At 35.4% G+C, this 15,969-nt stretch overlaps 1 protein-coding gene across 1 annotated transcript in view; it reads left to right on the top strand.

The window, feature by feature from the left end:
* Window positions 1-5,276: 5,276 nt before the first annotated feature.
* Window positions 5,277-15,969, top strand: part of LOC126755623 (aldehyde dehydrogenase, dimeric NADP-preferring) — a 29,329-nt gene continuing 18,636 nt past the window's right edge. The window contains exons 1-2 of the mRNA XM_050468327.1: window positions 5,277-5,643; window positions 15,829-15,956. Of these exons, the coding sequence (XP_050324284.1) occupies window positions 15,869-15,956 (88 nt within the window). The 5' untranslated portion in view covers window positions 5,277-5,643; window positions 15,829-15,868. The remainder of the gene's footprint in view (window positions 5,644-15,828; window positions 15,957-15,969) is intronic.

Here is a 15,969-nt window from a genome sequence, read left to right as displayed (position 1 = left end):
ATCAACTAACAAGTTGTGACTATTTACTAACTTACTTTTTTGTTTCGCTTTTAGATATACAAACTTACGTACCTATGCACGTATAGTATGTTTGAGGTGTGCTATTAAATTGCTATATGCAAGTATTATGCATGCATAAATACATGCGTTTGATGTAGTACGTTTGATTGCTGTGTATGACAAAGAGCGGTGTGCTTGAAAAATTTGTATTCACGGTAAGTCGGCGAATACTCGTCAATCTGCAAAGGTTTTAAACAACACTTCAGCTATGCGTACTATGCACGTGTGTATGTACATATGTAACAAGAAGGTTATGAAATTAAAAGTATATCGAATAAATTTTTAATGTACAGTAAGACCTAAGTAAATAACTCGATATAAAATATCCGTCTAACTTCATATTTAGAAAATACAATTTGAAACAAGGCCTAAGTTCGGGTGTAACCAAACATTTTATACTCTTGCACTTTGCTAGAATCAAAGCCAGGAAAATACCTTAAGGTGTAAAAACAATTATATAGAGTAATGTCAACCGAATGTTTCAAAATCCTGATATTTTACAGGGGCTAGGCCAAGTTTATCCTCAAATTTATCTATTTTAGGCACCATTTGTCGAGGCACGGTCTGTTTGAGGTTCCGCCAAAACTCATCAACCGCCTCTTAAGGTTTCGAAAAACGTTGAACTCTTAGTTTATTTTTTCTTAAATAAAAGGAAGTTATTCGGTCTTGAGTCAGGACTACACGATGAAAGACTCATCAAATTGACGGTTTGAGAGCTCAAAAATGCAATTGTTTCAGTCGATGTTTGAGAGCTCGCATTATCATGATGAAGAGTGATCCATCTTCGGCGGTTGGCTTCCTAATTTCTTAGAAGGCAACACGCAAAGAAATGATTGTGTACCACACAGAATTTACTGTTCTGCGTTGTTATAGTGATATGATTCCGATTTGTTCAGTTTTTCAAATAAAAACAGGTAACAATTTGTTTGGAAGTGTTTCGTGCGTCAACAACTTTTGTTGGGTTCGGCTTATCTTAAGATAGCCATACACTCATCACCTGTTACATTGTCATAGACGTGTTTCGAAGCACAGTTAACGTATTTTTTTATTATTTCTCTCGTCCAATCGTTCTTTGAACGATCGACAAATTGTATGGCGTCGAACGTGAAAATTTCTATTTGTATTTATAACTATAATAATTTTTTTTACAATCAAAATTTCATGCAATATTTAATGTATGATGCTCCTACCAATGCCTATAGTTGTCTCAATCCCACGACAGGTCATATGACGATCTTGTATTATCAGTTTGAAAACAGCATCAATAGTTTCCGGGACAAGAACTGATTTTGTTGGAACTTCTCGAAATTCTTCATGGAGTGATCTACGAAGTCGATTGAACTCACCATACCAACGATAAACATGGGTCAAAAGTTTAACTAAGTTCATCCATGATGCACTCTTGTTGTTTTAATCCACGTCGAAGGTTATAAAAAGTAGTCGTGCGTAAATTCTTGCTGTTAAATTCCATTTTTTTGGTCGAGAAGAATATTTTAAGTGACTGTTAACAACACAAATAGCCCCCGTATGTTAAAACGTATGCATACCATCAAAAATATCAAACTTTACGATAAAATTGTGTGTTTCCACAATACTAGCTTTGCCAAATCCCGAAACATAAAAGGATACGTTCTTTATCCCAAAATGAGAAACCTTTTATTAAAACGGTAACTATTTACCAGACTTCGTAAGACCCTCAATTACTTTTTACACTAACTGTATGAAGTTCTTCAAAGTTATGTGTACGCAATTTCCACTTTTAACAAAAAGCCTTTGTTTTTACGTGAATACCTGTCTTCGAAGACCACAGGTGTCCCTAGAAACACATAGATCAATACAAAGCGTCGATCTCCTAAAACCAAAGCGTAGTGCTAAATTACACTTTGGTTTTGGTATGTTAATTTCGGGTTCGCTTCTGCCGTACTTAAAGCCCTTTCCACATTGGACAAATTTCCTGGTTTAAAGTACAAACCACAGACCATTCCCCAAAGCCATCTGCAAAATCAACCTTCCCGTGGTACCAGGTTAAAGTCTTTGGTCTGACTTTTGTAACTATTTGCTACTTCCAGTTTGAGTGTTCATAAATCCCAACTCATGACTGGTAACATTTGTCGCTTGAACCACAAATGTTTGTTATATAATTGTAAACTTATATAAAAACTATAATATCATTTCAAGCTAATATTATAGCACTTTTCTGACTAATGACCATGCTGACATTCGAGACAAGACCAGATAAATGTCATACACAGTGCATGTGGCTTTTAGTCGCCTCTTACGACAGGTATGCCTTGCCGCGTGCATATTCGGCTTCCCCCCTACCCGCAGGGGGAGGGCTGACGGACAGACAGATATGCGGATTCCAACTCGTCACGCCATCCTGATTATTTATATATAAACCTATATCTATCTCTATTAGTTTTAGGTGATACAAACAACCGTTAGGTGAACAAAACTATTATACTTTGTAGCAAGATGTTACTCCATATGAACGTGCGTATGTACGATTTCTCTACACTTACATATACTGAGATTTTATAAAAGCAGTGACACTCATCAAGCTTTATAAAACTCTCGACTAAGTAGTTAACGACTAGACGAATTCGTGCAACGAAGAAGTTTTAGCGGACTTTCGTAACCCTACCTGAGCTGATGGTTACATTACGCACCGATTTTTGTGATGTTATATGAGATTTTACTGTAGGTACTTAATTTTACAGGGTGCAAAAATTGTAAATAAAGTTGTGAAGTATTTTTCGCTCTTTTCATGTCTGGCGATTTTCTAATACATTTTGCAATTAGTATACTCACTATGTACTATTTATGAGCAGACAAAACAACTTTAGATCGATTTACACATACATATGTATGTATGAGAGACCTGTGGTACCAATTAATGACGATCTAATGCTCTCTCATTCAAAGTCCTACCCAGTAATGTAAAATTCAATGGTAGATTATGCTAATATATATTGAAATAATGGACCATGGAAATACATGTTTTTACATCAGGCTTGGTTAGGTAGATGGCTGATTTAGGAGGATCGCTCGTGGACTGTTATGAGTAGTCCTTTGTGAAGCTATAGGAGAAGAACTCCAATGTTCGAATTTATAAATTAGCAAAATGCTTAGTAGCCAATAATTTTCAAGGACGTTTAACTTTCATTCCCGCAAGTTCGGTAGAAGTTGTTTAAGCCTTGACCTCCCAAACGCAGGACAGTCAAAAAAGAAGTGTTGAGTTGATTCCACCTCGTCTTCTATCATACAGCTTCTGCAGATGGCGTCTGGTAAGATTCCCAGCCTTACAGCGCGGTCGCCAATAGGGCAATGGGATGTTAAAACCCCCACAGCTAGGGAGAGACTAGCTTTACTAGATCGCCAAAAGGATTTTGCAACAGCGCATGTACCGATGGTGGCCCAGCGCTGGCCAAGCTCCTGCGAAGCCCAGCTATCTAGTAGTAGAACACAAGAGGATACGAAAGCATCAACCCGCTCCCATTCTATTGATAGTGGTTCTAAGGTGCCTTTCCTTGATAGCTCATCAGTTTTACAGTTTGCCTGCAATTCCGCAGGGGCCTGACACCCATACCATATGGATGTTAGGCATTTCTTGAACAGCGCTGAACGCATTGTTAATGAGTTCAAGGCTAGCTTCGTCGCCTTGCTATCTAAGTGGATGGTCACTTCTCTAAAGGAGGCTGCACTCCGGAACAGTAAATCTACTGCTACTGGTTGCAGCCTCGGCCTGGAAGACACTGCAATAGTCAGGAAGTCTGAAACTGGAGTTGGTAGAAAGTTTCAGACTGTAAACCCCTCAAACAACCCTCCCCCCAAGCTTTGACTCATCCGTGAAGAAGCTCGCTGCCCATCCCCTCCAACGGTACAAGGCAGTCGATGTATTTTTGCTCTCTCTTCGATATTCGGCTTCCATGAAAGCTTCAATACAGGATGAGCCCTAGATATTCCACTGTATCCGCTGGTTGCAGACGGATGTCGTCGTACTCTATACCAACAGAATTTTAATTTAATGTTCACTGCTTAATCACGAAAGGTCTGCAAACTCACATTGCTCGCATCGAATGTTTGTATGTATGGATGTGTGTATGCAAATAAATTCAGCAGAGAAGGTTTGCAATAAGGACTTCAGTTTAGTTGAAGTTGGTAAATACGTTTTGAGCTCAAATTACACTTGCGTATATACAAGTATGTACATATACAAAAGTGCAATAAGTAAGCAAATCAACTGGCAAAAAATCAATAATATATTATGAGTGCGTACATACATATGTATGTATGTATGTATATATATAGACATAATTACAAGTATGTTATAGAAGAATCGTAATGGCATTATAATCACAACAAAACAAAAAAATGAATAACAATAAAACCCAGTATTAAACTGGAGGTCAGCCACAGTGACAGCTGTTTAAAATGATTTGCGTGCACACATATTCATATATACACATACTATACCACTTACATATGGATGTACGTATGTACACATGCGCATATTATGAAACCCATTTCGTTTGCAGAATAAATTGATGGATAGATATATTGAGTGACAGTTTATTGTAGTGAATCCAACTGCTTGTTTATGCACGCGCTCGCCGGCGCGACGTACATGTTGCTGCAGTTAAGGCGGATTTTCAAGAAGTGCAGCGACAGGTCCCTAACTCGAGGGCATCAAGGTGTTGTCGTGTCCAGCGCGTCAACCGACGCAGTCGCCGAGCCAAACACAAAGCAGCGGCAAAGCGTTGGTTAAGCGGGCGCGAAGGCGCAGCCTGAACAATATCGTACGCATTCTGCATCTAGTATTAGTATTTTACTAACACTTACATATATGGGCAATCAGCAAACGATTATGGCAACGTTAGTAAAACCTATAGCTGCACACTACCACAAGCACACGCAATCCGCGCTCAAGCACATGTTTATTTGTTTATATTTGTTGCTGTAACTATATAAATGAATTATATGTATGTGTATATATGCTCGTATATGAATATTTGTGGCGTTGTCGTCGACGACGCGCTTGCCGGCGTTTTGAGCTTTGTTTTGATATCGTCTAAAGTTGCTGCCTTTTCGTAGTAGCCTGCTGCCGCTGCTCGCTGTTTTGATACTCGCTGCTCGCCTTTACATTCAATATTTGCAGTCCCATTTACGCTGCTCATTCGTACTCTATCACCTGTTCATGAAACAAAAGGCTGTCAGTGAGGTTTTGATTTCAGTTATCGGTGCACACGAGCTGCTCATTTTTAGCGCCGCTACAAAGTGGAGCTCATCTGCTCAATATTTGGTAATTTGTCTAACATTCGCATAGGCTTTTTTTCGCGGGTACGTAACTGAATTTTAGCAAAAAGAAGTTACATTGCAAAGTTGAACGAATGAAGAAAAAACATACTCGTCACACATAGTATCGAATTGATTTGGGCGTATGTAAATAAACAAACTAGAGCCGCGCTACAACAACAGAGACGTGTGTCAAAATACGAAGTGTAACATAATTCAAAGCAGAAAAGGATTACTACATAAAAACGGCGGAAGTGCGGAAGTACTCGTAAAACGTCAAAAACAAATGTGTGTTTGTTTATATATGTATGTATGTATGTATGTACATATTTGTGTATACCTATGTATTAAAATATGTATGGATTCAAACTAATACATTTAATTAACTGTAGAAATGTTGAAATTTTAAAAGTAAAATTGATCAAAATAAAACGAAATAAAATATGATCAAATAAAATAAAAAATAAAATAAAATAAAATAAGATAAAATAAAATAAAATTAGATAAAGTGAGAGGAAATGAAATAAATCAAAATAAAATAATATGAAGTAAAGTAAAATAATATTAAATAGCGAAAAAAATTAAACAAATAAACAATCAGTTAGATAAATATATAATATTTTATTATACATACATATGTATGTATGTGTGTGTGAAACTAATTTCAAGTACGTGCGTATTTCAACTTTAATTTTGGCGCTTATTAGCAGTTTAATCTCAATTTCTAATAAATTTAAAATACCAAAAATCATAATAAAACCAACATAGTGAAAAACAAGCGTTTGATTGCTACTTTTATGAATTTTTAAAGTATAGCAACATTACATATGTACATACATACATGCATACATATGTGAAATCATTTTACAAACAAATCTGCTCAAAAGCATATTTCAGGAGTCAAAGTGCGCTTAAAAGCTATACTCTTATGAGAATAGCGCTATTAAATGGTTAAACCTTGATCGGCCAATTTGTAAACAGGTTATTTATAAGACAAGTCAAGATTTGTGATTTGCTGTTTCAAATAGGCAGTTTTACTATCTAAAAGTGTAAATATAGTGTTATATAAAATTCAATTAATTTCGATAACTAACGAAAACTAAAATGTATATTACACCAGATAATTAATTTACAAAAACAAAAATTAATAAAATAGTAATCAATAATGTTACAAGTATACATACGTTTCGCTTTGAAAAACAAATTTTGGTTTATTATAACAATGTTTAATATTTTAATATGGCTCACACAATATTAGCAACAACTTAAGTAAACCTTGTTGTAAGCTACATTATTAGCTAATATGAAGTTTTCCACAGTGCGCCGGTCTTAACGTTTCAAACTCGCGGTGTAAGCCAAATCTACAGACAGAGCTGGGATACACGACTGCGACTGTATTGTTTTCTTTTTTTGTTTTTGCAAAACATACTTCAACTCAATGTTTCATCTGTAAACAGAAAACGAAATCCTTGGCTCCATGTATGAGTATATAAAAGGTCGAGTGTAAGCAGTCGTGACCCCTAAATGACTTTTTGTTGACAAAATGTTAATTTGAAGTTTGTCAAATAGACTCAGTTGAATTCACTAAAGACTCAGCTCATAAACGCAGTTTCAGTAGATAAATAGATTTCATCGATAATTTCAGAATTGTTTTCATTAAAAAATATATACATATTAATGACCTAGAACTGCTCTTTTGCCCTGATCGAGGTTGTCTATTTGCTGCAGCTTTTAAAGCTATAAAGAAACTTCTACAGGTTATTGAAATTTCAAAAAACCCTCTCGACTTTATCTGGGTAATATTGTTATCAAACGCATGAACCTTAGTTTTTGATTTTGAATGACCAAATTATGTGAGGCACCGAAATCTTGCTTTCTTCCAAGACGTTCGAATAATTGTTGCCATTATAAAGAGTGATCCAAGTAGAGGTTCTTTTTTCAATAGCTTTTGTTTGACAGATCACGCGTAAGTCGTGTCAAGTTGTCATGTTGGTTTTGTTGAGTATTGTTTGGCATTTCATAATGAAAAGACTTACGCCTGAAAAACGTTTACAAATCGATCAACTTTATTACGGAAATTCATATTCTATAAAGAATGTGTTTTCGCGCGGTCTGGCTCAACTTATGGTCAATATAATCGGCCTACTGAGCGTATTATTCGCAACACCATCACCCATCTTGAGACCCAGCATTCATTATTGGATAATATTCGACCGAATAGACCACGTCCAGCATGCAGTGACGAAAATATAGTAGCCGTAACTGAGATACACGAAGACCGTGGAGAGTCTATTCAGCGCCGTTCGCAGCAACTCGGACTGACTGAGATCTTAAATTGAAAGCTTACAAAATTCAGGTTGTGCAAGAACTGAAGCCGCTCGACCTTCCCAAGCAACATCGCTTCGCTCAATGGGCTCTTGAAAAGTTCCAATAGAGATCCAACGTTTTGGAGACAAATTTTGTTCAGCAATGAGGCTTATTTCCGGCTCAATGAGTATGTAAACAAGCAAAATTGCCACATTTGGGACGAAAAGTAACCTGAAGAGATTCAAGAGCTGCCATTTCATCGTTTTGGGCCGTTAGACTTTTTGCTGAGGGGATATGTAAAGTCTAAAGCCTATGCGGACAAACCCGTCTAGATGCAAAACACCACGCGTGTCATTCGGCAGTTACCAGTCGAAATGCTTTAGCCGCTGCCAACATTTGAAAGAGACAATCTTCGGGAGGATTGAGTCATGTGTAGAAGTTCAGACCAGTAACTATTCTTTTACATATGGCTCAAGCAGCTCACGACTTCCGGTCTTAAACCAAGTATCCTCTGTGTAGCCAAAGAACATCCGTTTGAAGGCGAACCATTCCTCCCCAGGCTTGCGCGCTGGGTTTGGGACCCGCCACGTGAAAAACGCCCCTAATGAAAAGGATTACTCGGCTATAATCGCGTAAGCGGTGTCTATGGCAGTAAAAAAGAAGAAGAAGAATCTTCAAAAAATAAATGCCAAAGAATGCTCTTTCGAATACTTATAAACATTCCCCATTAAATTTGAAGTTTATGTGTTTTTTCTTTAAAAAAAAAGTAGGGAACCTCGAAAAGGATCACTCTTTACTAATACTTTCTATTTTTTTGTGCAAATTGTGTACAACAATCTTCAAATGGTATACGAATGGTTTTAAGAAATAGATTTTTACTACATTGTCACAAAAAAAAACTACAAAAATATGCGTGTTCTTCAACGAATTAAGTGTCTTATATTTATATAAAGTGTGATATCTATCATTCGATTCAATATACGTCAATGAAATAAGTTTAGTTATGCATTATTAATATCAGCTGACAAATTAGAATTCTTATGTAAACAAAAAATGCATATGTAGAAAGTGGGAGGGGAGCCTTGGTATACTCGTAACCACTGTTCCCCATATAAGTACGTCTTATAACTATATACGTATTAAGTTTTAAATTAGCATATATTAACTGCAAGTGCGTATTTTAATCGTTTGCTGGTTTGCGTCCTCATGGCACTTAGTACTGCGAGTACGAAAACAAATATGGAATTGCGGCGACCTCTGTGCACCTGCCGGTGCTGCGACTCGATGAAATATTAATAAACATAGAATACTAAAGAAGTATGCATACATACATATATATGTAGAAATAATGAGCCCTTAATGCAAGCTGCCATTTTTGCAAGGAATGTGGAGCCATTAGTGTTTTGTTAATTGTGGGAGCCTCGTGTGTTATTTGCAGCACTTCTAAATCGAGGTGTTAAGCCTTTTCATTAGTGATTGTGTTATTTAGAAAATAGAAAAGCTTTCATTGCAATTTAGTGGGCATTTCGACTTCATGCAAGCTGGTTTTGTAGAACCTACACATATTTACTTTGAGTGTAAACAAATATTTATACTTGACCCCGGTGTTGTGTGTGAGCGCATCAAATCGTAAGTGTTTTACTAACTTTAAGATCTTATATGTAGTGTATACTTCGGGTATGTTTGTGTGTGTTTGTTGTTTTATCGTTTTAAAATGTTTACAACAATATTTGTTTTCTAAACAATAGTTTTTATAGTATTTGTGCCGGAATGAAGGTGATAATGTGAGCTAAAAAAAAAACAAAATTATGAATCATAAAGCGAGTCAACAGCTATTAAAACAACACGTGCATACAATTTTGAAACAGAATCGAAGGAAAGCTTTATTATACCCTGAACAAGATATATATGTATTGTAAGCCACGAAAGAAATAACGGAAACCCTACAAAGTGTACTATATATAATGAATCAGCGTGATGAGCTAAATTGATTTAGCCATGTTCGTCTGTCTAACTGCCTATCCGTCTGTGTATATGCGAACTGGGCTCTCAGTTTTTGAGTTATCGACCTGAAATTTGGCACACCCTTTTTTCACCAAGAAGCTGCCCATTCGTCGCAACCGCGGACCATATAGCATATAGCTGATCGATATCAAGAGTCTGTACGGAAAGGTTTTTCATTTCACGATATACATACATATCTTCAAGAAATTTGCTATACATAGATTACTGTCTGAATCAGTAATGCAAACCCCGTAGAAATTGTTCAGATCGAGCAACTATAACAGCTGTCATACAAACTGACCTATCGAACTTAAGTTCTTCTAAGGAATACTATTTTATTTGACAAGATATCTTTGGCGTATATTATAATTCAATACACCGCTACAATCTACGAAGACATTGTTCGTTCCCACGACAGTCGGGTCTACGTAATCGGAACGGACCCGGATTTTTATCCGGCCAAGGACTGTCAACTCGGCAGAATTCTGCCGCTACAACTACTACTACTACTACGAAGACATTGTTCAGATTGAACCACTTTATAAACCACCACATATTTTAGATATTACTCAATCAGAGTAGCAGAAGTGCTTCAACAATTGCGCATGCAACTCTCAATATATCTTAATCGATAGTATTTAGGAAAATAATAAAGCGGTTTTCGAAGAATGATCCATTTCGGGGTTCCCTACTTAAAAACAAAAACACAGAAAATTCAAATTTGATGGGGAATGTTTATTATCATCAAAAATAACATTTTTCGCATTTATTTTTTGAAGATTATCTCTTTCAAATATTGGCCGAAGATACGTCCACAGCTGGTCCATCCGTTGAGTCCAATTTTCTATGACTCGTTCGAGCATTTCGACTAGTAACTGGCGAATAACCCGCGTTATATTTTGCTCCAAGGCCTGTATTCGCAATAAATTCATTGATTGATGCGATGTGTGGGAAGTGGTACCGTCTTGTTGAAATGAAATGTCGCCAAGATCACGAGCTACCCATTGAACACAATTTGACTCGAAAACGTCGGATCTTCTTGGAACTTTTCAAGAGCCCATAGAGCGAAGCTATATCGCTTGAGAAGGTCGGGCGGCTTCAGTTCTTGCACAAACTGTATTTTGTACGTTTTCAATATAAAATCTTGTCGTAAAATGCGCCAAGTCGTTCCATACGTCAGTCCAAGTTGCTGCCAACGGCGCCGAATCGACTCTCCATGGTCCTCGTATACACTCTCAGCTATGGCTGCCATATTTTCTTCACTGCGTGCTGGACGTGATCTATTCGGCCGAATATTGTCCAATAATAAACTCTGGGTCTCAAGATAGGGTATGGTTTTGCGAATAGTATGCTCAGTGTACCGATTATGTTGACTATAAGTTGAGCGAAGCGAGCGAAAACACATTCTTTATAGAATATGAATTTCCGTAGTAAAGTTGAACGATTTGTAAGCGTTGTTCAGACATAAGTCTTTCCATGAAAAAATGCCAAACAATACTGAACAAAAATAGCATGGCAGCTTGATACGATTCAGGCTTAATCTGTCAAAAAAAGGCTATTGAAAAAGTACCTCCACTTGGATCACCCGTTTTGTTTTTGCTCTCTAAACTTGAAATTTAAAAGGTAACCCTCGTAATACTGTATACTATTTCTTTTAATTGGTGTGACACTGGTATCGAAAATCTAACAATATCCGTCTAGTAATTATAATCAGCAAAAAATACTGCTATTAAAAAATATTGCTTACTTTCAGTTAGTATTTTGTTGCTTAACCCTTTTACTTTAATACTGCTTCACATCCACTGCAAATTGACGTTATAAGACTCTGACAGCACACCACTAGTGTTGCTTGCCATGCCGTCCTAAATTCATCAAAAAGGACATCCATATTTGTGATATGTTTGGTACCTACAGCTTTTTTGATATTAACCCAGATGTGTTCTTTTCAGGCCACTCCAAAATATTCATAGAATTTTCAACAAAAAACTTTTGTGCTGACTTTGCCGTAAGCTTTGCATTGTTATTTTGTTGGAATTTCCATATAACAGGCAAATTGTTCTTAGTCCATAACAAAATGACATTTTTTAGGATGTCGACGTATTTCTCTTTATTTTAAATTCCATCAATCATATGGAGCGGACCTACACCATTTAAGGAAAAGAAATCCCACACCATGATTGATCCTCCCCTATTCTTCACTACGCTTGAAGAATAGCAAGGATCAAATTCTTGATACATTGATCGGCAAACATACCTTCGACCATCAGTATTTGTGCGATTTAATTTGGTTACATCGCTCCAAACAACATACTTCCATTTATTTGTTGTCCAAGATTAATAAGCGTTGGAAAAATCTACGCGTTGTTTACTACGAATTTTAGTCAGAAGTGGTTTCCTGCGTGCCTGCGTGCCCTGCTGTGAAATCCAAATTCGACTAAACGACGGGCAATTTATGGACTTTATTTTTGTCTTGAATTTTATGTAGAATGTCAGTTGAACTCTTTTTTTGGGACTCCGCGGGAGACGGTAGTAATATTGCGGTATATTTCTGTTGAAGTTTTCCAGGTTTTTTCTTTGCGTGCAATATTGAAAATAGTTTTAAAATTCTGTATATGCTTAAGGGCATTGAAAACAATTTCTTTTGAGCATTTGACCTGATTCGAATGTCGTTCCAGACTGACGAAGGTCAAAAATGTAACTACGTAGGACGGGTGTACAGCCGCAGCTTTTACTCATTAAAAATTTGCATAATACATTTTAATATATTTTAAACCACAACTTTGAAATACACCCTTACGAGAAATCAATAGTATTATTAATAAAAATTAACACCTTGAGGAATTTTAATTCCTAAATCTACTGTTTCTAATTAGACGGCGCACTTAATTCACCTTCTATATCGTAACGTATTTCTATTTGGAGAAAAATTAAAAGAACTTTAAATTCACAATTACAAAACAGAGAGAATTTAGTAGTAAATAGAGTAACACGAACAATGCAAGACTTTTAGGAATATAAATAACGGTATATCAAAAATTTTATCATTATACTCATCAGCCATCTACAAAAAAGTGAGCGTTTCTAATTTGCTGTCAACAGCTGTACCTAAACACAAAAATATATAGAATTATTAAACCACACATACACACAGAAAGTTGTTTACTGAAAGTTTAAAACGCACGCACACTTGTACAAATATTTTTAAATAATTTATAAGCATTTTGCAAAAGTGTTGCATATTTATAGGCGCTCATTATAAATACACACAATATATCGCCAGAGAACAAATATGTGACCTGGTCTACAAAAAGGGAGCTAACGTGCGAAAAGTTATGACTTTTTGGATTCTATCACGTGAAAAAGCATCTCATCTTCCATCCGAATCAACTAAAAAGTGAAAATTGATTTTTTGACACCTAAGCCCCCTTTCCGTAGACCAGGTAACATATGTTTTTCATATCCTCATAAATGATGTCGAAAGTGTATGCAATCCATCGGGACCTAGCTCCAATATTCATAACCCATATGGGGATTGCCGTAGCTAAAATACCCATCACAAATACAAAATATTCCTTACAAGAACTTGATTCCGATTGTTCAGTTTGTATGGCACATATATGCTATAGTAGTCAGTTATCGACCGTTCGTTTATATATAGGCAGACGGACAAGGCTAAATCGACTCAGCTCGTGATACTGATCAATTATACATACATATTCAATTATATATATATGAATTATATATTTTATAGGGTCTCCGACATTTCTTTCTGAAGTTTGTAACAATGTAAGCTCATGAATGTATGCAGTTTAATATTTATGCATTTTTAATACAATTTAAATATTCTATTTGTGCTAAGTACCGTTGCGTACACGTTTATTCGGGCATATATTTGACGCGTTGCTTTTGCAAATATAAAATTGTTTGTTTTGTAATTTAATACATACATGTACATATGTATGTATGTTGTGTATCAGCTCAGCTGAAATAGAAAACTTAAAATATATGTTCTTGAGATGGTGAGATTAAAAAATACGGTATTTTAACTGAAAGTTTAACAATAGAATATTATAGATTTTATATCTGGCGGACAAATAGAAAATTACCGTTTCCCATAAATGACGCCAACATTGCAAATCTAAACTAACCTAAGGAAAAGAGTTTTATTTGGCAAGATTTCTTCAAGAAATGGATTGTAGATCGAACCGCTTTAGCATATAGCCGCCATACAAAGTGATCAATTAAAATCAAGTTTTTGTGTGGAAGTTAATCAACATATTCACTAACTCCTTATCCGAGAATGGTATTCTGCAAGAGCTATCGCCTATACCATCCAGTTTCCTACCACCTTGAATAATTCTTACCAGTACGGATTTGATTCCAACTTACAATCTAAATTTCCAACATATAAAGACTCGAATACATTAACCACCTCCTTGCCCTCTCAAACTTACTGTTCTATATACTAATCTGTTACACAACCTTAGCTTATCCACGTCTTAAAGTACTAATCTGAACTAATTACAATACTGTTAAAGTTTCAAGATATTGGACTCAAAGATAATTTTGTTTATACTGAAAAAAATCTTTTGATAAGATTTATTCCAAATCTGTCACATGAGGTAGTATCTAATGTCAGAAAACATCTCGAAAATGTGTGAAAATGAAAAAGTTTAGGGAGAAAAAAAGTTATATTTTGTCTTAAATCATACATAATAATCAGTGGTTACTTTTGCTAATTAAAAATAGAATGCGTCAAATATGAGCGTGATCTGTCAACCAGTTTCAGTACAGAAGCTGCTTAAGTCGGTACATATTAGTAGTGCGTTGCGATTTTTACAATTGATAAAAATATCGAAGAAAGAATTTGTCTCAAATTTTGTATTTGCGGCATCGTTGCGAATGTTAGAAAATGCTTATGGTGATTCAGTTTTATCAAAAACACAACACTACAAATGGTACAAAGCCTTCTAAGACGGTCGAGAGATCGTTGAAGACATGCATTGTTCTGGACGACCTTCGACCTCTTCAACCCATGAAAATATTAAAAAGTGAAAGACATAATGCTTGATAATACTCAGGCAAATGTTATAAAGTTCTATTTGGCCATATTGAAGCGTTTGCGTCGGAAACCGCCGGATTTGTTGAAGAACAATTCATGGAATTTACACAATGATAATGCAACATCGCGCCAAAAGCCCAATGAATACCATCGATCAACCACCGTATTCATCTGATTTGGCTCCTTATAGTTTTTTCATGTTTCCCAAACTGAAATTGCCGCTCGCTGCAAAACCGTTTTCAGTTGATCGCAGAGATAAAACAAAATTCGCTGAAGGCGCTGAAGGCCATCCCAAAAAGTGCTTTTGATAAATGTTTCGTTTTCGTATTACATCTGGTGGGGATTACCTTGAAAGCGACAAAATAAATATTGATTAAAAATTAAATAGTTTGAGTCTTATTTATTTCGATAAAATTTGAACATTTTTAGAGTTATAAATTTTCAAAATTTCAACGATTGCAAAAAGTATCTTTAAATAATTGTGTATACGAAGAAAAGCATGTTGCAAGCACAATGTTTATGATTTTTTTCAGCTTTCCAATGTCGTACGTTAAAATTATTCGATTCTTTTTTTTTTTAAACAAATATTATTTTCAATTTGAAATTATTTTTACTCAGTTTTGTTTACTAAAAAAAATATTGAAGTTTGCTGTAACTAAATTATAAGTTTGAGAACATAACTTGTCGAATACTCCACCGAATTTTGGAGAGTCTCAGAATATATTTAGTTCGAGCAGCGTCGTTAATACTCGTACCATTCGAAACTGTGCGTGCTGCGTCGAATCAAATGTGATATTTTGAATAAATTTTATATACAAATGTATATGCATTATTAAATAGAATTAATTTTATTAAAAAATGTATTATAATCAATTTAACAACGGCCTGAACTTGTAACAGCACTTATGGCTGGATAAGTAATGTAATATTTTATTTTATTTTACTTTCAGGCATAATATTATATTGAATACTATTTATTTTTGGTTTTGTTTTATTTAGTTTGGGTTTTACTTTATTTCACTTTTTATTATTTTTTATATTTCTCTAAATACTATATAAATATATATTCAATTATATAAAACTAATTTTCGCATTTTCAGATCCAGTTAACGGAACTATATAATTTGCATTCTTTTGAAAATGAGTGCGATCGTAGATGTAGGTAACTCTGAGAAATTGTTTGTGCCGTCTACAACAATACTGATACCGAATAATAATAATAATAATGGTAAAATACGATC

Source organism: Bactrocera neohumeralis, chromosome 4 (assembly GCF_024586455.1).
Source record: "Bactrocera neohumeralis isolate Rockhampton chromosome 4, APGP_CSIRO_Bneo_wtdbg2-racon-allhic-juicebox.fasta_v2, whole genome shotgun sequence".
Lineage (NCBI taxonomy): Eukaryota > Metazoa > Arthropoda > Insecta > Diptera > Tephritidae > Bactrocera > Bactrocera neohumeralis.
Note: the sequence above shows the minus strand (reverse complement) of the source record. Positions and strands in the feature narration are given on the sequence as shown.